The sequence below is a fragment of the Athene cunicularia genome, assembly GCF_003259725.1.
Source record: "Athene cunicularia isolate RWA chromosome 1 unlocalized genomic scaffold, athCun1 chr1_part2, whole genome shotgun sequence".
NCBI classification, from domain to species: Eukaryota; Metazoa; Chordata; class Aves; order Strigiformes; family Strigidae; genus Athene; species Athene cunicularia.
In genome coordinates, this window is record NW_020799092.1 from 8,003,320 (window position 1) to 8,025,078 (window position 21,759).

At 40.6% G+C, this 21,759-nt stretch overlaps 1 protein-coding gene and 1 long non-coding RNA gene across 8 annotated transcripts in view; one reads left to right on the forward strand and one right to left on the reverse strand.

Moving 5' to 3' along the window:
• LOC113475862 (solute carrier organic anion transporter family member 1C1-like) overlaps positions 1–16,121 on the reverse strand; it is a 65,068-nt gene extending 48,947 nt beyond the window's left edge. For 2 of the 7 annotated variants that reach the window (XM_026840971.1, XM_026840972.1), the window contains exons 1-8: positions 14,657–14,767; positions 8,846–8,991; positions 5,479–5,620; positions 4,536–4,668; positions 3,838–3,959; positions 2,746–2,892; positions 1,533–1,631; positions 508–753 (exon numbers count right to left, since the gene is read on the reverse strand). In XM_026840971.1, the coding sequence (XP_026696772.1) occupies positions 508–753; positions 1,533–1,631; positions 2,746–2,892; positions 3,838–3,959; positions 4,536–4,668; positions 5,479–5,620; positions 8,846–8,974 (1,018 nt within the window). In that variant the 5' untranslated portion in view covers positions 8,975–8,991; positions 14,657–14,767. Of the gene's footprint in view, positions 1–507; positions 754–1,532; positions 1,632–2,745; positions 2,893–3,837; positions 3,960–4,535; positions 4,669–5,478; positions 5,621–8,845; positions 8,992–14,656; positions 14,768–15,041; positions 15,073–16,116 lie in introns of those variants that run through there. The other 5 variants (XM_026840967.1, XM_026840966.1, XM_026840965.1 and 2 more) reach the window with 5 other exon arrangements.
• LOC113475863 overlaps positions 14,942–21,759 on the forward strand; it is a 17,954-nt gene continuing 11,136 nt past the window's right edge. Inside the window, exon 1 of the long non-coding RNA XR_003397633.1 lies at positions 14,942–15,086. This is a non-coding gene — a long non-coding RNA (uncharacterized LOC113475863). The remainder of the gene's footprint in view (positions 15,087–21,759) is intronic.

A 21,759-nucleotide genomic window follows, 5' to 3' on the forward strand; every position in this document is an offset into this window, starting at 1 on the left:
ATTAAGTTACAGATTCGAGTGCTGAGGGAACATGCTTCTGGCAAAGTAGGGCCAATGAAATACAATTGTGTAAAACAGCTTGTGTTTAAATCCAGATAGCCTCCTAAAATACTGTATCTAGTCTGTGTCCATCCTTATTCTGAATTGATATTATGTGTGTTTTTCTAACGAATGACCTTAAAGAAAAAGTTTAGCAAAAACTGAGATATTTTGACCCCCACATCTGCAACAGTCACTATTTGTGAATGAAAAGTTTTTTCAGTTTCATGACATTTGTTGGGCCACTAGTATAACTTTACAAATCTCAGCTGGAGAAATTCTGTATGAAAGAGCAGGTCCAGAGAACAATGAATAAAACATATTTGTGCGTACTAGTTAAGTGGAGAGTGACACCTGAGGGAAAATAGTAAATTTTTTGGCTATTAAAATAGGGCCTCAGAAAGTCTAAAGTATAAAAGCTAGTAAGAGAAAGACTCAACGGTCAGGAAGGAAACTCCAGTGACTTGCCTTTTGCCATCTCAGTGATCTTCACTTGTTGCTGATAAGATTTGTGTTGGTCCTTGTTATCCTCAGTGATGAACTTTGACTGCTCGGAAGAGGTACTGGAGTCCTTTCTGCTCTCTGGTTTTGGGAGATGCTTTGGCAGGAACCAGAAGGGGATGCCAGCCAGAATGCTAATCACACCTGCTATTAAGTAACCCAGCCACCAGGCTCCCACCCACTGCGCATCCTTGTGAGTTATTGTTACACTGTCTGGAGAAAGTAAAAAAATGGAGAAACAAATAAACACTTTTCAAGAAAGTTTGCTGATAACAAGGAAGGTGATTTCGCAGGGACTTCCTCCAGAGGAGTCAACCCCACCTCACCAGGTTTAGCTGTGCTGTGTGTCTCTATCAGTTACAGGAGTAATTGTGGGGAGGCAATAAGGACTTGCTGATTCCTGTGACACAGCAGAAGCTTTCCCCTGACACCGCAGGGTCCCCAGCCATGCCGCTCGGAAGTCTCCAGAGAGGCTGCAAGGCCCAAGACATGGGGTAGTCCAGGTGGCCACGCACTTGCTCCCAGTCAGGCTGTTCTGCACAAAAGTGCCAGGGAAAAACAGGGTGGAAGGTATTTTCTCAGGATTAAGGCAATCAGGAGACCTGGTACCCATTACAAAACTGCTTTTCCAAGCAATGACGGTGTACATCAAAATGCACTCACACAGGACTTGGCAGGATTCTGAGCCTCAGTCCTGCCTCCTCCTGGTGCCTGCTGTCACCCCAGAGCCTCCTCACCCGGGCATCTCCTGGGGACCACCAGCCACGGATCTGCTGGGGCTGAGGAAGAGTCAGGCCTCCTACTTCCTCTATACCCATTCTTCTTGCTTTTCTGCATGGGGCATGGCACTGCTGTCATCCTTTTTATTTCATAAAGTGCCTGCTCTACCCCCACTAGACCCTTATGCCTAGAAGATAACTAGATAGTTCCTGGCCTAAAATAGGCATTTTGGAGCCTGACTGAATTTTTAAAACCTGAGTTTTCTGACTTACCCAGATCTACAAAGCCAATGTCAACATAAAGTTTGGCACACAGGGATCCTAGAAGAAAGCCAAATATTGGCCCTATAATTGCAACTGTCTGTACACAGCCTGCAATAGAAAACAGGGGACTGTTATGCTTCTGTGTTAAAAAGAGCAGTGGTTCTTTCTGCACCTAACAGCAAATTATGATATGTCATGGGTAACAAGTGATACAGTCTTAAAATACTGAGCCAATCTTTGCTCTCTGGCACATTAGTTATGCAAGTTAGAACATTTTAAAGAAGAAAAAACCAACAATAAAATTTTCCCCACCATATTGACACTTCAACTATTTTTGTTAGCATACAATTAAAGAATGAAATTCTGCCCAAAAGGAAAAAAGTCAGGGAGCTTAATGGCTTAAACTCAATATCAGCACCAATCTATAATTGCTAGAAACTCTTTAGCTGACTAAATTAAACTGGAAAGCAAATGTCAATTATTTAAGTTAACTGATAACTTTGAGTTGTTGTGGGCAATGAATAGGCTGAAAAATCACTTTTCTTTGGTACCCAATATTAACACATTTCAACACACCCTCAGACAAACTTTCTGAATATTTTGGATTTTCAGAATTGGTCTGGAAAGCTGGGAAGACTGAATCTTTTACAGAGAGAGCCTGAGTTTGCCTTTTGCCAGCCTGGAAACTTGTCAAGATAAGATGCTTATGGGGAAGGACTTTTTGTTAATATTTCAAGTGAATGTGCAGAGGTGCAGAATGTGCAGACAATGAACACAATAAGAAAACAGTGATACCAACTTTTTAAAGCCTCAGTGCTATTGCTTCTAATTCTACCTGTACCTGGAGGGAATGCTTTGAGTGCCTGCCTGAAATTCTATTTTAAGTCCATAAAAGAGTACATGCTTTTTATCGCTTTCCAGAGAACTAAATGTGCAGAGGCTCAGCAATCCACATCCAGAAGAATTAGGAAGATTAGGGTAACAGCAGGAACCTAAGGTCAAATTCTTTCCTCAAATTAAGATAATGGAACTGTGCTGGTATAATTAAATGGGAACTTGGTCCCTTAAGTGTACAGGACTGTTAAATAAAATTTAATATTGGAAATTATACAAACAAAACAATCAGGGCAAGTTAACTCAGTAACACTCATTCCATTATTCAGAATGACTCAGTTTCCTCTGGGGAAAAAATCCATTAGGAAAAAAAAAATATTTATTTTACCAATGTATAAGGCAGCATTCTCTTCAATGGCATAATCATCAATGTATGCAATTCCCAGAGGCTGGATAGGAGTTTCACCTATTCCACGCAAAAGATTTCCCAGTAAAACATAGATCCACATGGAAGAGCCTGCTTCTTTTTCACATCCTGGGTGCATCACAAGAGAGACAATAATGATGTGGGTTTTTTTCATAACTGTTTGACACTGAATGCATAGGACTTTTAAAATACTTCTAATATGGGAAAACCAGTGTGAAAAATGTAGAAAATGTTTTGTGGGTGTGGGGGGTGGCAAATTTAACCTAATCAGCTTGAGATGGACATGTTTAACATGAACTGCTTCTGTCAAATATCAGTAGTTGGCCAGTTTTATAAATTTGTCACCACATCCCATGTTAGAAACCTTTCTCACTTCCTTCTAACCAAAACTGGGATCTCCTAATTGAAAGATTTGAGCAATACTGATGATAGTGACCACTACCAGCCACATCTACTTCACAGATACGAAGATGCAAACATACACATTTTGTGATGTGTAGAGGGTTTGATTTGCTCATCCACAGCTTATTCATGGTCAGGCATTAGTGAGGAAAGCATCTTCTCCATGAGGAGCTCGATACACTCAGAGGGGTAACAGCTTTGTGCTGTGCAAGATGGGGGTCAGCGAGCAGAGACAGAAAGAATAAGGGGGGTCCGCAGGCTGGGAGAGCCAAGCAGCTATTTCTAGTGGCCTGAGACTCTGAAGGCACATTTCCTGGAAGAGGGAAGACCAAGACTTTCCAAGGTCTCTATGGGACACTGACGTTTTTGCAAGTCACAGAGCTGCAGAAAGTTGCTGGAGGAGACAGCAAAGCTGAAGAAAAGGCTTCAGCTTGAAAAAACTCTTGGAAGTGGGCACTGGCAGGCATATACATATATTTATTTTTAATATATTTGCCTCAGTAAGTAGATCTGGCTTTTCTGTGGGAAATATTAATCTAATTCCTTTATTTATTTATTTATTTATTCTAATAAACTATTACATGAGAGTTTGGGAGTCTTTTGATGTATTTCGGTGTGCTTATCACAATAGCTAAGGAAGATCATTCCCACCTGCACTTATTTTTGCTTGAGATTTTTCCAAGGCTGAGAGTGGAGTTTGGCTTTTATCCTGCAGACATGGAGAGATGCTAACAGTCGAATTGATGGTAGAAGGGAAGCTTTCATACTGATATCTGTTTATAAACCAAAGTAAACAGATCTTTTAATACCATGGAAGATATCCCCATAGCACTTAAGTGCAAATTTCATCTGCATCCAGTGTTGCAAATGATGGTTTACAGGTGATAAATGGAATCCAGTTCATACCGTGGTAGTACATGAGAATTGTCCCTTTGGTTCTCTGTGTCACAGTGCTGCATTTCAGTTTAACTTTACTCTGTTACGATGCATGAATCTGTACTAAGAGATTATCAAACAGTGGGTCTATATTCTTGCTTGTGTTTAATACTCAAATTATTTTCCTGAGTTTAGTCATCATCACTGAAGCTTCAACAGTTCTTAATTCATGTCAAAATGCAGCTGGTCAAGATCACAGACTAATAAAGTTCATTGCAACTTAAAAGAGCATATATGTTAAATTATGTGCTCTGCAGTAATAAGTCATTCCACAAAAAAACATTAAATTGAGTAACCACATCCATGTATGCTTAACTCCATGAGCATCTTCACAATCAATTCCTAAATATTTTAGCAATCTAGTGTTCAGTGTGCATAGCCCAGTTGGAAAATACTGATCACTTTGCACTTACCGTCCCATAAAGAACTGGGGCACTGCAATTAGGAATGTTCCAGCTGACATAATTAAGCAGCCTGCTCCAATTATTCTTGGCCTGTGAAGCTTTGCTCCAAAGTAGCTCACAAGAATTATGATTAGGAGGTTCCCTTTGAGAATACAAAAGGAAAACTGAGTTTTATGGCTTGTTGATAAGAGATCCCCTAACATAATGATTCCTACTGTGTGGTATAAGCAGTGATTTCAGGGGGAGAGGGCTTAATTGCATGGGCTTGGTGTTTCTCCCTCTTTCCAGACATTCTTACAGGAGCCCAATGCCTTCCATGATAAGAAAACCATAAACTTTTGGATAAAAAACTGGAAAATAGGAGAAGGACTGTTGCCAGCTGAAGAGAACAAATAACCAGGAAAGAAGGAAAAGAGGGAATCAGAGTTCTATACATTTAGGTTAAGATTTAATTCCCTTGAATACCACAGTCCACTGACCACCCACAAAATAAATTCAGTAATCTGAAATCATAAGAAACAATGTCACACTGGAAACCTTAGTGCAGGAAGGAAGAGAGGATGGACTGGACACTGAATGTAGATTACAGTTAGAGGTTTGTACTCTTGCTGCTCAATAAATCATGAAGGGAAAACACTTGTGGGGGAGATGGATTGCTGACAAAAGGAGAAAGAAAGCAGAAATCTGTGCAGGTAAACTCTCATTCAACAGTCAAAATTTCAATTAGTATTAATTAGCTGGATATTAATCTTCTCAAAGTACAGAATATTTAGAACTATGTTGAATTGCTCATATTAGCCAACCAGTCCTATCCAACATAGTCATGCTGATTTTTACTAGGTGAATGTTGCTCAGTTTTAATGGTTCAAGAAGATTCATACAATCATTTTTCAAAATAAATTACATCAGTGTTTTTCCTCCGAAAACAAAAATGAGTTTCTATAGCACATACCGATTTCAAAACTGCCATCAATAATGCCAACCAAAGAGGAAGGGATATCAAATCTTCTTTCTATCTGTGTGATAGTGCTTTTTAAATAACTTCCTGACAGTGCTTTAGCAAAATAAAGAAAAGACAATGCACCAAGAAATATCTGTGAAGGAAATTGACAGTGATTAAAATCCGGCAGTACAGAAGGTTTTACTTCTTTAATTATTTTTAAACAATTTCACATTCCCACCACTTCTTTTCCCAAATAACCACATCAATATTTCTCCTGCTTTTTATGAAATGCTAGATTGATGATTTGTCCATTTCTTATGAGCAATAAATGTATAAACTGAATGTACTATCAGCCACTGCTAATTTCAGGTCGATAACAAAGCTACTGATGTTTTGAAGGACAGTCATATATCACCCCACTAACTTGTCTAAGGAGGAGGTATCTTACAATAAGGGTAATATTAACAATAAGGGTAAATATTAAGTGTGCTTGGTGGGGAGGCAAGCTATTTGGGCATTTTTTTAACATGGACTTTCCCAATTAGCTGGATTTTACAGTCCTATTCTGGTAAACTGTTCCCACTGAAGCCCAGGCTGTCCAGGAGGAAGAAGTCTCTGCCTCTTGTTACACCGCTCCATGAGTGACCTGCCAGGAAATTCTCTTCTAGGCTTGTCCTTTCCCCACCAGATCTCTTGCAAGCTCTAATACATTTTCTTTTGATTGTACACTGCATTTTTCTGGGGGGACAACCTTCCCTCATCCATTTGTTTTACAGAGGCAGTTTTCTCTTAGTTATCACTACATCTGTTTTAGTGTGTTAGTCTGAATCAGGAGTGGATTTTGGGAATGAAACTCAAACCCTTTTCACTGTGCTTTGGTACAAACTGCAAATGTGCAGACTGAATGCCTTTTACACAAAATTAAGTTGGAAGATGTGCTCTAGAAGGGCATTACATTCACTTCAGTAGTCAACAGCTCTGCAGTCTCCAGGACAAGACTTAGAACTGGTCTGCAGAAACTCCCCACCCTGCAGTGCATACAGTAGGAGTGCAGAGTCCTTACCACCAACTGTTTCACTCTGGTAGAGCTATGGGCTAAATTTACCTTCACTGAATGCAGCCTTCCTGAGTTTACAAACTTTAGGGATACTCACACCATGCAACTAGTCATGGAAACCACCTCACTGATTTCTTCCTTCAGATACAATTTGTATTGACCGAATATATAGGGATGCTCTTTGTAAAAGTTGCTAAAAAAACACTAAATCAGAATTTGAAAGACTCAGTACTGTTTTGTATAGAGGTCTAGACTTTTGTCCTACTCCTTAGACCTGCTCTCTGAACATTCACGCTTCCAGCAAGCAGGTGCTCTGAAGTGATATACTCACCTCCAGTGCAATAGTCCTTACAACATCTCATTTTACAAGGCACGTTGGTAATAAGACTGGCATCACTGTTGAATGCAAATTCTTGTGTTGAAGTTCAACACACTATCCAGTTCTGGTTATTCCTCCTTTAGAAATACTTGTGGGTAAATAAATAATATCTGGTTCTTACTTCCCACAGTGAGGGCTCTCAAAGAGCTCTCTATTAAAAATATTACCATAATATTTTACATTTCCTGTGTGTTTATGCCCTTGAATTTTAAATAGCAATGCAAAAGCAAATGTGGTTTTTCACAGGAAAATCATATAGGTGAAACTAGAACTTCAAATTTCTGTCTCTCTCTGACACAAATTTTTTCTACTGGGCTTGCAACTGTCACAGAAGGAAGGTGGAGATCATGTGCAGCGATAGAAAAACTCTCCTGATTTAGAAGTGGGACAGCAGGATGGACACGATTTCCCAGTCTTTCTGGTTAAAAGTAATTTTGACACATGGAAAGCCTGATAATTAGTAAAAACAACCTGCTGAATCTGCATATTGTTTTGATAACATGTTAAACAACTACAGATTTGAAGCAGACCTTTTTGTGACTTAGAAATTTCTTTAATAACTTCATACTGACTCATTAAGATATAATCAGAGCTGAAAAGGTGTTAGTTCACTCAAAAAAAAAAAAAAAAGGGTTTCTAAGTCCCTACTGGAATAGTTTAATCATTGGTTTGGGTTCCCAGAAGACACATTTTTGGGTCAGAAAGAAACAGCCAAAGTATTTTTCCTCTTCTGGGTTTTGGAGCTAATAAGCTGATTCCTGACTAGCTAATCTGTGACTGAAGGTTTATTCAATGAAGGAATTGGATTATTGTTGCAGCAAATGGAGGAAAAAATGATAGAATTACTATTATGCCACAAATTTAATTAATACAACTCATTTTCTTTTACTAAACAGGACCCCATTTCTGGGCCTTTACAGGATCAGAAACAATCAAGAATATTCAGGAATCAAAATATCTTTACAGCAGTCAGACTCAATAAATCCTGCAATATCTTAACCACTTTGCACAATTTTTAGACTTCAGGTCAACTATTGCTGAAGTCATTGACTGTATTGGGAGCTGGATTAGTATCTGAAAGTAGATATGTGAGAGAGAGAGGACAACAGAAATAAAGACTGCAAGATGAAAAAACTGGTCAAGGTCAAAGACTTATTTACCATATAAATCATCTCATCTCACCATTGTATGGTGATTTAGTGAGACCTCACTCAAGAGAGTGTCAGCATTTTACAATCTGGCTTTGGAAGACAGATAGAGACAGTTAGCAAAGCATCATGCTGCCACCTGTACCCCAGTGTCCCATACAGGGTGGAATGCTCATCCAAGGTACAGCGATCCTACTGTCAGATGGGTACAGCTACATTTTGAAGCTTAAAGCAGGGAGCTCCCATTGTCTCAAGGAAGTACTTCTCATGGGAGAAATAAAAGCAGATGCAGCAGTTATACATCTGCAGTTTCTTTTCAAAGTCACCTCATGCAGAGTTCTCTCAAATCCGGAATATTACAATAATACTTCAATAATGTAGCACTCAAAACACATGGACATAATACAAAATATTATTTTTCAGAGCTCAGAAGACTGCCATGGCTACAAACTCGAAAAAGCAATATGTACTAACAGCTGTCTGTGGTATCTGTCTGCCACTTTCTGTTCTTAACTTCAGGAAAATAGGGTGGTGCTCTAAGAAGGATATAGTGACCTTTCAGATGACACTTGAAGTGAATATTATGCAAGCCCCCACTAACGTGCTAGATTTGAACATTGCCAAATGTTAGGCAACTACAGTTCTGAAGCAGACTCTTTTTATGACTGAGGAATATCTCTAATAATTTTATATTGACTCATCAAAAAATAATCAGAACTGAAAAAGGGGTAGTTCACTAAAAAAAGAGGGTTTCTAAGTCCCTATTGGTATATTCAAAAATTCTTACTCTACCTTTATACCTCCACAACACGACTGTTTTTCCTTGGATGCAGAAGATTCAGACTTGAATGAAGATCTGTCAACCAGCAGGATTGTGTTGTTTGAGAAAAACTGAGTATTTTCTTTTGATGAAATCTCCATGATGATATCCCCTGCCTCTAAACCAGAAAACATGGAGAACATTTTAAAAGGGCATCCTATTAGCTCAGCCTCAAAAGCTTGTCACGTGACAGCAACACCCTGCTGTACTGTTTTCCCTACAACAGCAATTATCAAAGTTTACAATAGAATCTGGCCAGTGCTCTGAATGTTTAATTATGGAAATTTGAAATCCAGTTGCCTATAATAATGAAGATTAAATCATACTCAGCAAACATTTGTCATCTTCATTCTCTAGCTATCACAATGTGATTTCATTTGACTATTTGACCAAGCATTACCGGGAGACTAAATGAGGCTTGTTAACATTTTAGACAACATTTCTGGAGCCTATATGTAAGTTCACCTTTCTAGATGTGACTATATCTGCAGAGGTTTCTCAGAGCTGATCTCTGAATTTCCCATATATCTGGGACACTAAGTAATTGGATCAAAAGAAATCTAGACCCGTTAATGAGGGACTTGAATTGTTTTAGATTGAAACATTAGCTCTAATCGTATGATGTTAGCTAATGAGAGTTACACAACACTAAAGAGGTTTAGTCCCCTTTACCATTTTAGATAGAGCCTTAGGGCTCAGTGGTCAATTGTTACAGGAAAAATGTGAATTTGCTTCTTTGCAGGTAAATACAAAGAAGTAAAGAAAACTTACTGCACTTTGAGAACAAAAGATATCAGTAATTCTTAAATCTCTACTTACATACTGCAGTACTTTGTTCTTAATTTCAATCTCTAAATCAGATCTGAAAATATTTATGAAATCAGCTTCTGTGTTCACTTTTAAGCAGCACTATGTTTTATAGAAGTGCTGGCTGAAAATACATGTAGAAGTTCCTATTCTTTTATATTTGTCTAATATAAAAGATTTTATGCATAAAAATATATATGGTTATATATATAATATATAATTTAAATTTATATGTAATATCTAATATAAATTTATATGTTATAAATATTTATATATATTTATATTTTTACATATACATGTACATACGTGTATTTTCATGTCTTCCCAAGAATCTGTTCAGTAGGTACTTGTGTTCCAGAAATGTAAGAAGTGAACAAAAGTATATCTAGATGCTAACACTTGCTTATGCAAATATTTGCCTAGGCTCTGTTTATATATGGACAAGGCAAAAAGACTGAGGCTGTGGCACCAACATTTCACTGAGGTGTCTCTATCACATCCCATGAAGTAAGAGCTACTGACAGCTACATATAAAGGAGAGATTTGCATTTCATACTGCCCTGACAGAGACTCTAATGTATTTTCTTGACTTTTTTTTTTTTAAAAAAAACAACAAGAACAAAATAAGAATGGTTTGTGCTTGCTGCAGAAAACTTATAACCTATTCCTGCTCTGCTTCTGACTTTCTTGTGATCATGGGAAAAGTCACATCATCTCTTTATGCCCCACTTCTGAAATTGTATAATAGGGAATGACAGCACATATGTCACAGCACTCACGTGAGGATAAACTCATTCAAATTTGTGAGCATGACACTCACATAAAGGTATGCTCCCATGTAAGCACATCAAGTAGCCTTTAGCTTAAGGTGTGAAAAGCTCTGCATATTACTGCTACAGCAATCTCAGAATAAAAAAAAAAAAAAAATTAAAAAAGAGGAAAAAGGAAAACATCTGAAACACAGTTAAATTAATTGTCCTTATCTCTGAAAAAAGCAACATCCAACTAGAAAAGGTCTGGAAGAGGAGCAGGTGGTCTGCAAAGTCTCTTCCATTGTACCCCATATGCAAGGTTGACCAAAAAAGAAAAAAAAAGCTGTGGAGATGTGGGGGCGGAATATGTGGAATATGACACACCGATGATTGACAGCAGCATACAAATTCATGTCACACCAAATTGGTACAATTCTTCCATGGACAGCAAAGCTTAAACAAAACTTACACTCAGCAGTATATAAAAAAAAAATTATTATAGTATTAAAATTATTAACATTTATTACCTGACTCTGGATTTCAGGTGGAAGTGGACTAGGAATGACTGATAATCATACAAGTTTTACAGGCTTTAATGTATTCCCAAGTGTTCCTATGGCATGGCTTTAAGGAGGTCAGTATTTTTCAGGCTTGGAGCAAACTGCAACCATATATCTTGGAGTAGTACCTGTTCAGTTGCCCTGACAATGCCTCTGAGAAAAACACTTAACACAAGACAGAGAGCAAGGCAGTGTGCCCTATGGTACCACAGCCTGCTGCAATATTAGCTTTAATCTTTCCTTTTTTTGTGCAACCAGCATAAATATGAGTGTTCCACTCTAATCACAGGCTTGACTTATGGTACTCAAATACTTTTTGGCACCACTGGTATTATACTGGGAGTATTTGTAATACACTGCCAACTGGATTGGGACGTCAGATACAGCTCTAGTTTTATCCAAGCAGAGACCTGGCTGGTAAGGGTGGTCTCTTACTGACTCAGGTGTAGTGACAACCTTATTTTTTTGCTGTACCTTGGATACCATACTTCTCCAGTGCCATGAAACATGAAGACAGATAGCCCATGTAAGCTCTTCCTTCCCACATGTGGCAGGAATATCAGCAAAACATAATCATAGAATCATACAAGTGTTTAGGTTGGAAAAGACCTTTATCAAGTCCAACCTAACACTGCCAAGTCCACCACTAAACCATGTCCTTACAAAAGTGCCACATCCACATGTCTTTTAAGTATCTCCAGGGATGGTGACTCAACCACTTCCCTGGGCAGCCTGTTTCAATGTTAGACAACCCTTTCAGTGAAGAAATTTTTCCTAATATCCAATCTAAACTTCCCCTGCTGCAACTTGAGGCCATTTTGTCTTGTCCTGTTACTTGTTACTTGGGAGAAGAGACTGACACCCACTTTGATACAACCTCTTACAGGTAGTTGTAGAGAGCAATAAAGTCTCTCCTGAGCCTCCAGGCTAAACAATTCCAGTTCCCTCAGTTGCTCCTCATAAGACTTGTGTTCTAGACCTTCATCATCACAGAATCACACAATCAGAGAATCGTCTAGGTTGGAAAAGACCTCAAAGATCATCCAGTCCAACCATTAACCTAACATTGACAATTCCCAACTACAGCATAACCCTAAGTGCTATGTTGACTCTACTCTTAATCACCACCAGGGATGGGGACTCCACCACTGCCCTGGGCAGCCCATTCCAACACCTAACAACCTCTTCTGGAAAGAAATGCTTCTTAATATCTAGTCTAAGATAGATATTATCTTTGTTGCTCTTCTTTGGAAACTCTCCAGCACCTCAATATCTGTCTTGTAGTGAGGGGCCCAAAACTGACCACAGTATTTGAGGTATTGCCTCACCAGTACTGAGTCCAGGAGGATGATCACTCCCCTATTCCTGCTGGCCACACTATTTCTGATACAAGTCAGGATGCTATTGGTGTTGGCCACCTGGGCACACTGATGGCTCATATTCAGTCAGCTGTTGACCAACACCCCCAGGTCCTTTTCCACTGGGCAGTTTTCCAGCCACTCTTCTCCAAGGCTGTAGCATTGCATGGGGTTGTTGTGACCCAAGTGCAGGACCCAGCAGTGAACCTTGTTGAACCAGTGAACCTCAATGGGTCAGCCCATTGTTCCAGCCTGTCCTGAACCCTCTGTAGAGCTTTTCTACCCTCAGGCAGATCAACTATCCTGCCCAACTTGATATCCTCTGCAAACTTACTGAGGGTGCACTCAATCCCCTTGTCTGAATCATTGATAAATATATTAAACAGGACTGTCTGCAATACTGATCCCTGGGGGACACCACTCGTGACCAGCCACCAACAGGATTTAAATCCATTCACCACAACTCTGGGCCCGGCCATCCAGCCCGTTTTTATCCCAGTGAAGAGTACACCTGTCCAAGTCATGAGCAACCAGTTTCTCCAGAATTCTGTGGGAAATGGTGTCAAAGTTTAGGTAGGCAACACCAACAGCCTTTCCCTTATCCACCAGGTGTATTGCCCCGTTGTAGAAGGAGATCAGGTTTGTCAAGCAGGACCTGCCTTTCATAAACCCATGCTGACTGATCACTTGGTTGTCTTGTATGTGCCATGTGATGGCACTGAAGATGTTCTGCTCCATAACCTCCCAGCACTGATTTTAGACTGACAGGCCCATAGTTCCCCAGATCCTCCTTCTGGCCCTTCTTGTAGATGAGCATCACATTTACTAACTTCTAGTCAACTGGGACCTCCTTGGTTAGTTGGGACTGCTGATAAATGGTTGAAAGTGATTTGGTGAGCACTTCTGCCAGCTCCCTCAGTACCCTTGGGTGGATCCCATCTGGTGTCCATAGACTTGTGTGTGTCTAAGTGGTGTAGCAGATCACTAACCATTTCCCCTTGGATTATCGGGGCTTCATTCTGTTCTCAGTCCATGTCTTCCAGCTCAGGGGGCTAGATAACCCAAGAACAACTATTCTAGTAAAGAGTGAGGCAAAGAAGACATTTCAGCATTTTCCTCATCCTGTTACTATGTTTCCCCCCACATCCAATAAAGGATGGAGATTCTCCTCAACCCTCCCTTTTAAAACTGTCTTTTACAGCAGTAGCCAGATTAAATTCTAGTCGGGCTTTGGCCCTTCTAATTTTCTCTGTGCATAACCTTATGACATCCTTATAGTTCTCCTGAGTGCCTGCCCCTTCTTCCAAAGGTCATAAACTCTCATTTTTTTCCTGAGTTCCAGCCAAAGCTCTCTGTTCAGCCAGGCTGGTATTCTTCCTCACCAGCTTGTCTTCTATCACTTGGGGACAGTCTGCTCCTGCACCTTTAAGATTTTTTTCTTGAAGAATATCCAGCCTTCTTAGTCTCCTCTGCCCTTCACGATTGTCTTCCAAGGGACTTTGTCAACCAGGCCCCTAAACAGGCCAAAGTCTGCCCTCCAGAAGTTCAAGGTAGCAGCTCTTTTAATGCCCCTTCTTACTTCTCCAAGAATTGAAAACTATAATTTCATGATCACTATGCCCAAGACAGCCTCCAATCATGACATCACCCACAAGTCCTTCTCTGTTCACAAACAACAGGTCCAGCAGGGCACCTTATCTGGTTGGGTCCCTCACCAACTGTGTCAGGAAATTATCCTCCACATGTTCCAGGAACCTGCTAGACTGTCTCCTCTCTGCTGTATTGTATTTCCAGCAGACATCACATAAGTTGAAGTCCCCCATAAGAACAAAGACTAGCAATTGTGAGACTTCTTCCAGCTGCTTATAAAGTATTTTGCCTGCCTTTTCATCCCGATCAGGTGGTCTATCCACCACGATATCTGCCTTGTTGGCCTTTCCCCATAAACACTCAACCCTATCATCACCATTATTAAGCTCTAGACAATCAAAACACTCCCTCACATACAGGGCTACCCCACTGCCTCTCCTTCTTTGTCTATCCCTTCTGAAAATTTTATAGCCATCCATTGCAGCACTCCAGCTGTGCCTCATCACACCTATGACATCTGAGTAAGTCCAGGTAGGTGACACTCTGCCTGAAGGAAAGCTGTTGGCCATGCTCACACCTTCTCCCTGCCTGTCACTGGGGCCCACAGCTGGGTCTCCAACTACTCCTTGTGTTCCTGGCTCCAGCTAGCTGGGGTGCAGGAGTCTTCTCTGATGGCTCTGCTTTCTATCCCACCAAAAGCATGCCGGATAACTCACCTGTGACACAGTTTGGGTGACAGCGGTGCACACTCTCCTAAGGGCTGGCATGTGGGGCTGTACCTGGTGGTCAGGTCCAAGGATGAGCCTGTCTCTGAGCATGCATATGACAGGCTGAGACACCGCCAGGTAGTTCCCAAAGCGCTCCTCCACTCATTCAAACTCCAGGCAATGAAAAAATGTCCTCCCCCCCCCCGCCCCCCCACCCTGGAAACTCCTCCACTTTGCAGTAAGCCTCCTTAACATGCCTTTATTCTGTGTCAGCCTGCAGACATAAGAGCTGCACTTGCTAGAATAGGTGGACAAAGGAGACTGGAACAGTGACTGTTTAAGGACAGCTTCTCTGAAAGGCGACTCAACAAAGAAAAGAAAAGCCAGATCTTACCTGACAGCAGAGAGCCCCAGAGATGGTGCCTACCCGTTTTTGTAGGTAAGCTCCCTCTATCGCATTCACATACATGCATGCACGGGCACTGGTCCGAGTTTAGAAGTGGAAGAAATTAGAGGTGAAAACCTGTCTAGAGATGGTGCATCTTATACTGGAGGTAGAGAAAGGAAAGGGCATAAGGGTGGGGGAACCTGTTTTGTCTCTTGTTTTGCCTGAGCACTCGGTATTCATCTTCCTCTCATCCTCCTCCCCCACCTCCTCACTTTTTTTCTTCGTTTCTCCCCTCTTATCAACTCCTGGACACCGGGCACACACAAAGCAAAGACTCAGGGTTCCCTAGCTGGAAATCCTGAAGAGCATCTAAACCCTCCTGGGGCTATTTTTCTTTGTAAATTGCTGGAAGTTTGATGAGGCACGTGACAAGGCTTTGTGGAGGGGAAAAAGAAATCCTGATCTTCTTAATTGCTCATTCTCAGGAAACAAAAGACTTAAAGGAGGAATGTACCAGAGGGGGGGGGAAAAAAAAAAAAAAAAAAAAGCTGAGGGTGCATGGGAGAAGATAGGATGTAGGGTGAACAGGTGTTTCACAAAGCTTTCCCATTCAGACTCTGGTCCTTCCTGGTATGCCCAGTACTCCCTGCTCCCCAAAAGCCTCAGGGCAAAGTCCCCATCAACACGATGTAAAACCAGAATGAAAAGACCCATTAAAGGAGAGAACAGAATTGCATGGAAGAGTCAGTCAAGTCCTTTGCCACAGTGAAAGGAAAATTCTGCAAACTTCATTTCCACCCTGTGTTTTTCCTGTCACAAGGTCATGGCTACTAAAACAGTATTTATTTGCAAGTTTGTATAAAGGTAGTTAATATGACTAGTTCCCAGTGTAGTTGCTTGAGCAGAGAGAATCTATAAATCCTGTGTTTTCTGCTAACCTGTGAGCTTTAATTATACAGAGAAGGTATTAAAACTATAAATTCTTCCTTTTCCCCTTGCTCTCTTCTACCCTCTGCAGTAGGGTATGTTCCCATGGCAGCTAAAACCTCACTGACATTCAAAACAGTGCCGTGACAAACACAGCACCTTGGAGTAGCCTTCTACTTTCCTAGATTTAATACAAATTTTTATCCGTTCCTTCATTATACATCTATTTTGGGTTCTTAATGTGGCTGGAATTTTATTAGACTGCACATAATTCACATTTTGTACTTTAATGTGCTTTATATCCTTGGAAACTTGGAAATCTCTTTCCCCCATTTCTAAGAGATATCAGGATGCCTAATAATCCACAGGAATTAACGATTAGGAGAATTAGTGATTATGAGTTGTGTTGGTTTAGGCCCTGCTGGGACCGGAGAGCACATTGCCTTTGCCCCTTCCCCACCCTCAGCCAGTCGGGCTGGCAGTGAGGCACAAACCCTGGTTAAAATAAGAAGAAATTTAATACAACAGAGTGATAGAACAATCTGAACAACAGTATCAATGGTAACAACAATAAACAGCAATAACAGTGAACAAGACAAACGATACACAGAGAAATACTGCAAATGGTCACGGAACAAAGCCAATGCGTGGGTCCCACCACCAAAAAGCCAAAGAGAAAGTAAAATCAAAGTTTCCCACCCCTGGACCTGACATCAGCATGGTATGAATAACCCGGCTGGAGATCCCTTCCCCCTCTCTCGCTGCTGGGGAAACTTAACCCTATCCTAGCCGAACCAGGACAGAGTTCAGCCTTTTTCAGAGAATGGCTCCCAGCCTATTTCCTTCAATTATTAGGAAAACTGAGTTTACATGGGATATGGGATCTGTACTAGTTTTGTCTGACCTTTAATCTTCACTGCTGACCTTGTCTCCTGCAATGATTTCTGACACAGACTCCAGTTACTCTGTCAATGGTAGCCTTCACCACACTGTCCCTTAAAATACGTGAGGATCATGTTTAGAATCATAAATTCTTTATATAAATCCCATTCACAAAATCCTCCAAGGCCCCATTATGCTACTAATCATATTGATGAACACCAGGGCATGGTCCTCTACCCTTACAGAAAAATACCTAAAGAATGGTTTTATGAAGTTTAAGATGAGGCAATGCTTTGAAGAACAAGACACACAAGATTTAGTGCAATCTTCTCATCTTTCCTGGATTTTCACTTCATTGTAAAACCCCAGCATCAGCTTTGTATCACAGTTGGTCTTTTACTGGAATTTCTTTACAGAGCCTTTGCTGATTTATTTACAGGTGTAGATGATATCTTAACTGGAACTTTAATAGAAACACCCTGGGGGAGGCATTTTCCATTATGGAAAGTTTTCTTACACCTTCCAGAAGAGCATCACCATTCCTTTATGAGTTAATTATACCAGTTCCTCAGAAATATTTGTATTTATGTACTCTACAATACTTTTCAGATGCTCAGAGTAAATGAATACAAGATCCTCACTAAAACTCAGTGAGTTCATCTGGCAGAGAAGAAAGTCTCATCCAGGAAGGAATTTACTAGTCTCCCAGGCCATGTATCTTGCATGGAAAGGCAATGCAGTACCTCATCTACTACAATTTACTAACAAGAGCTGAGACAGGGGAAATAAATCAGTACCAAATCCAATACAGGAGACGATGCCTCTTGTGTGTCACTTTTCACTGCTTCCCACAGCAAAACACTTGCCAAGCACAACACCACAAAACTCATTGGAAGCTTGCTAGACAATCGATCAGACAAGAAAGAGTTTACTTTCCCATAATCCTAAAAGAAATTGCTTAATTATATATACTTAATCTATAATTGAAACAAAGCCTTTAAAGCAGCTACAGGACAAAGAACCAGATTAAAGCTTGTTCCTTGAGCTCTGTTTCTATTTCTTTGCAATATTTCCTACTTTATATTAGTTACAGGAAATTAGAAGCCAGACCACCTTCATTTCGAAAGCATAGGGTAAATTTAATTACATTTACAAACCCTAGTCTAGCCATAGTGAATAGCTGTGACAAGCATAATCTTGATTCGTAGATGTATCAATACACTAACAACACAGCAGGTTTGTGGGTCTTTAAACCATACAACAGACCTCTGAGGCATAGCTCCAGGGAACTGGCTGCTTCTTCTAAAAGCACGTTTCATGAGCAAATGCTAACCTTGTAAATTCTCAGCCCCCTACTGCCCACAGTGTTTAGAAGCATTAATTTTTTTCCTTTGTAAAAGACTTTTAAAAAAAAACATATTCCAATGGATTTATTTAAATCATAAGGGCTTGCTTGTAAAGATAAACTTTACACTGAAATCTGAATACACACATAACAGCTGCAAAGAGACTTTTATTTCTATCTGATAAAAGGAAAATACTGACTTCTTAAAAAAAGAGAAGCAAAATGTATTAATGAGATTTTGATATACCACATCACTTTAACATCTGAATTTACATGATTTCTATGGTCTGACAGAGAACACATTCCCAGGCCTTAATACTGTGTCGCAAAGCAAAGCTGCATAGAAACTTTCAGTAGGATGAGTCCTCAGCTACTCAGATTGACACTTGGTCAAATGCTCCTTTAGTATTTTATTTATGCTACTACTTGAATACTCCATCCCTGAATTGCTCTGCATAGTACAACTCAAGGAAGGCCAGTCATGGTAACACCTGGTTGTGGCCTGGAGTTCTCCTACTGCAATGGTCTCCTAAAACACCCAGAGAGCTCAGCGCAGGAGCTAAGATGCAGCAGACAAGACCAAGAGAGTTGGCTAAATAGTAAGTAATATTTACATTTGAAGGGGAGGAATTGAACCGTTCATGTTTGCTAAAGGTCATGAAAGAAGTTTGTGCAGAGCTCAGGAAAAACTCAGATTCAGGACTCTTGAATCCTTGTCCAGAGAGCAGGAATCTCAAGGCATCACACCACTGTTAGGACTGGAAATACAGCTGCTAGAATAAAGGCAACTTAGAAAGCATGAGTGTTTGGCAGCAGCTGTTTCTTTCAAAGAAACACCTCCAAGTACTTAAAGTTTGGTACAATTTAACTTTCACAATTCATTAAAAAAAAAAATTCTAGCTGTGATTTTTAGGTAAATGTGTAGTTTTGAGTCAATGACAAACACAGTGAAGACATTTGCAGTTAACTAATAAAATAATCCAGTTTCACTGCCTGTATAATTTTAATTGCTTTAGCTATGCTACTCTATTGATATGGATTCATTATTTCTTGACAATAATTTTTCTCTTCTTTTTGATGCCAGTCCTAAGAACATGGTAAGAACATAAATAAGTAGGAAACCCACTGTCAGAAACAATCTTGCACACCCATTCCACATCAAAGAACCCAAGACAAATAATTAGTGTTAGAAGCACTCGGGGACTGCCATGAAAATTTCAGGCTTGTGAATAGTATTTCCTTGCCCAACTAAGGACTTCCACATCTAGCCTGAAAGCACAGTTTTCTTACCAAAAAACAGCAAAAGCAATACAAAACATTCCTAATTACTTTTTGGACCCATCTAATTTGTTATTAGGTTATCCACAGGCCCTTCTGAGAAGCCTCACTACCCTGTGTATGTCAAAATTTTCCTGACATTCATATTTTCAGCCCCTTTCATGAGATCTCCAGAAGAAGAGTTTTCAAAAATAGCAGTTGGCTTAAATGCATTTACTGCACCCTGACTATAGAACAATATCACCTTTTCTACATATGTTTTCCTTGCTAGGCGCCTGATGTAACGTATAGGAGCATGCTCAATGGCCAAAGATTCCCTTGAAAGCACTTGCAGAAGGTCACCAAAAGGTAAAAGAGCTAGGAAGTCTTCCTTCCTGAATGTTTAGGAAAAAAACCACAGAATTAGAGACCTAGAGAGGATTTGATTAGAATTTTCAAGAGAAGTATCCTGTATACTTATATAGTACTGTTTTGCCAATTATTAAGCCTAGCATAAAGGACACAGCCAGCATAAAGATGAACCAATAACCAAATTATAATTTGATACAAAAGGGTCAGTACATGGGTGAGCACTGGGGGTACAAACAAGTCAGATTATACATAATTGACATCAATCCCACTGACCCCAACAATGGATGGAATAAATGGTGAAATGCAGCTTCCCACAGAAGGGACAGGAGACAACCCAGTCAACAAACCAAATACATAAAACCAAGGAAGCCACATACTGAATCTCTACACAGCCCACGTTTACAAGAGCCAGACCTGACTGGAGCCCAGTCCCAGGGAGGCAGGAGGTCCTTCCCCAACAGGGAACTCTGCAAAGTGCATCCACCCCACAGACAGACACTGCCCCTGCCTGCAAGGGGTCCCAGCTTTTATCCCCAAGTGGGACACCTGACCCTTGTTTACTTAATGTGGGACACCAGGGGCTCATTTACCTAATGGCTCTCCCTGCAAGGCCGGCACCACCCTGGAGGGAAGCTTAAAGGTAACTCACACCCCACCCTCCCTTTGTGAAGGACTGTGGGAATCACCCCTATGTCAACCTTAATTTGGGGCTTGGGGTTGAAACCCCAGCATTTCACTCAGCCCCTTGACATATGGGTGGACCACAGCCCTCACACGATCTCCAAGTGTGACATCTATCTTGTATTTGGTTACAGACACTGCCACAGTCATCTGAGCTGTTTCTTCATATATTTCACTGTTGTGGTCTTTTTCATTGGAAAATCAGTGTGACTGTGGATCTGAAGCTGATGTCATCTGCTCAGCACAGTTCAGTGTCAACTTGTATTCCAGTCTGCACACTGCCCATTAAGGTTGAATACATTTATCACAGGGATGTTTTCATATTCCCGTCAGTGCCATGCAAGATCTAGAAGGCAAAACCTTAGACAGTTGTTATTCACGCAAATAACATTTATTTGCGGGGACATGTTCCCATTTTTTCCATCTGGGCTTCATGGTTAGGATGGTGTTATCTTTTCCTACAGCTATTACTTCAGCTGGCTCAGGGGGGCACTCGGCCCTTGGACCCATACTACTGCCCCATTACTAAAGTTGATGGATCCAAATCCTTTGTCTTCACGAACAGTAATGACCTGGGGTGGGTCCGCATTCCTCACCATTGTTTTCAAAATTGGTAATATTAATACCTATGCTACTCTATCATTGGGTTGAATAACTAAATCTTGTTCACCATTATTCAGCAGGATTACTTTGCTCTCTCCCTGGTAGTCTGCATCAATCACTCCTCCCATTACATGAACGCCTTTTAGGGCTAAGGTTTGAGCAAGCAGTTATTAAGCCAAAGTGTCTTGGGGGAATTTGGATTCCTATCCCAGTGTTAATAACCCTTCTCTGGCCTCAATTTATTGTTACCAGTTCTAATGCATAAAGATCTAGCCCAGCAGCCTCTGGAGTGGCCCGGTAGGGGGCCATTGCACCTGGAACCATTTCCCAGTAGGTTAAAGTTTCAATTGCCATTAGAGGCTTTATTTGCAGATTTGGGCATAGTCATATGCATCAAGGGTGTCTCCATCTCCCTGATGGGTCTATTGTTGAGGGTGTGGAGCACACCCGTGAGGTTAGATCTCCATCGGGATAGGTTTCCCTTTCCCAGCTTTTTTAACTGCTCTTTCAAAAGCCCATTCATTCATTCATTCAATTAATCCCGCACCCTGCGGATAGTATGGGATATGGAAGATCCATTGAATGTTATGCTGCTCTGCATATTGCTGTACAAATTTATTTTGGAAATGGGACCCATTATCAGTTTGTATTTGTAAG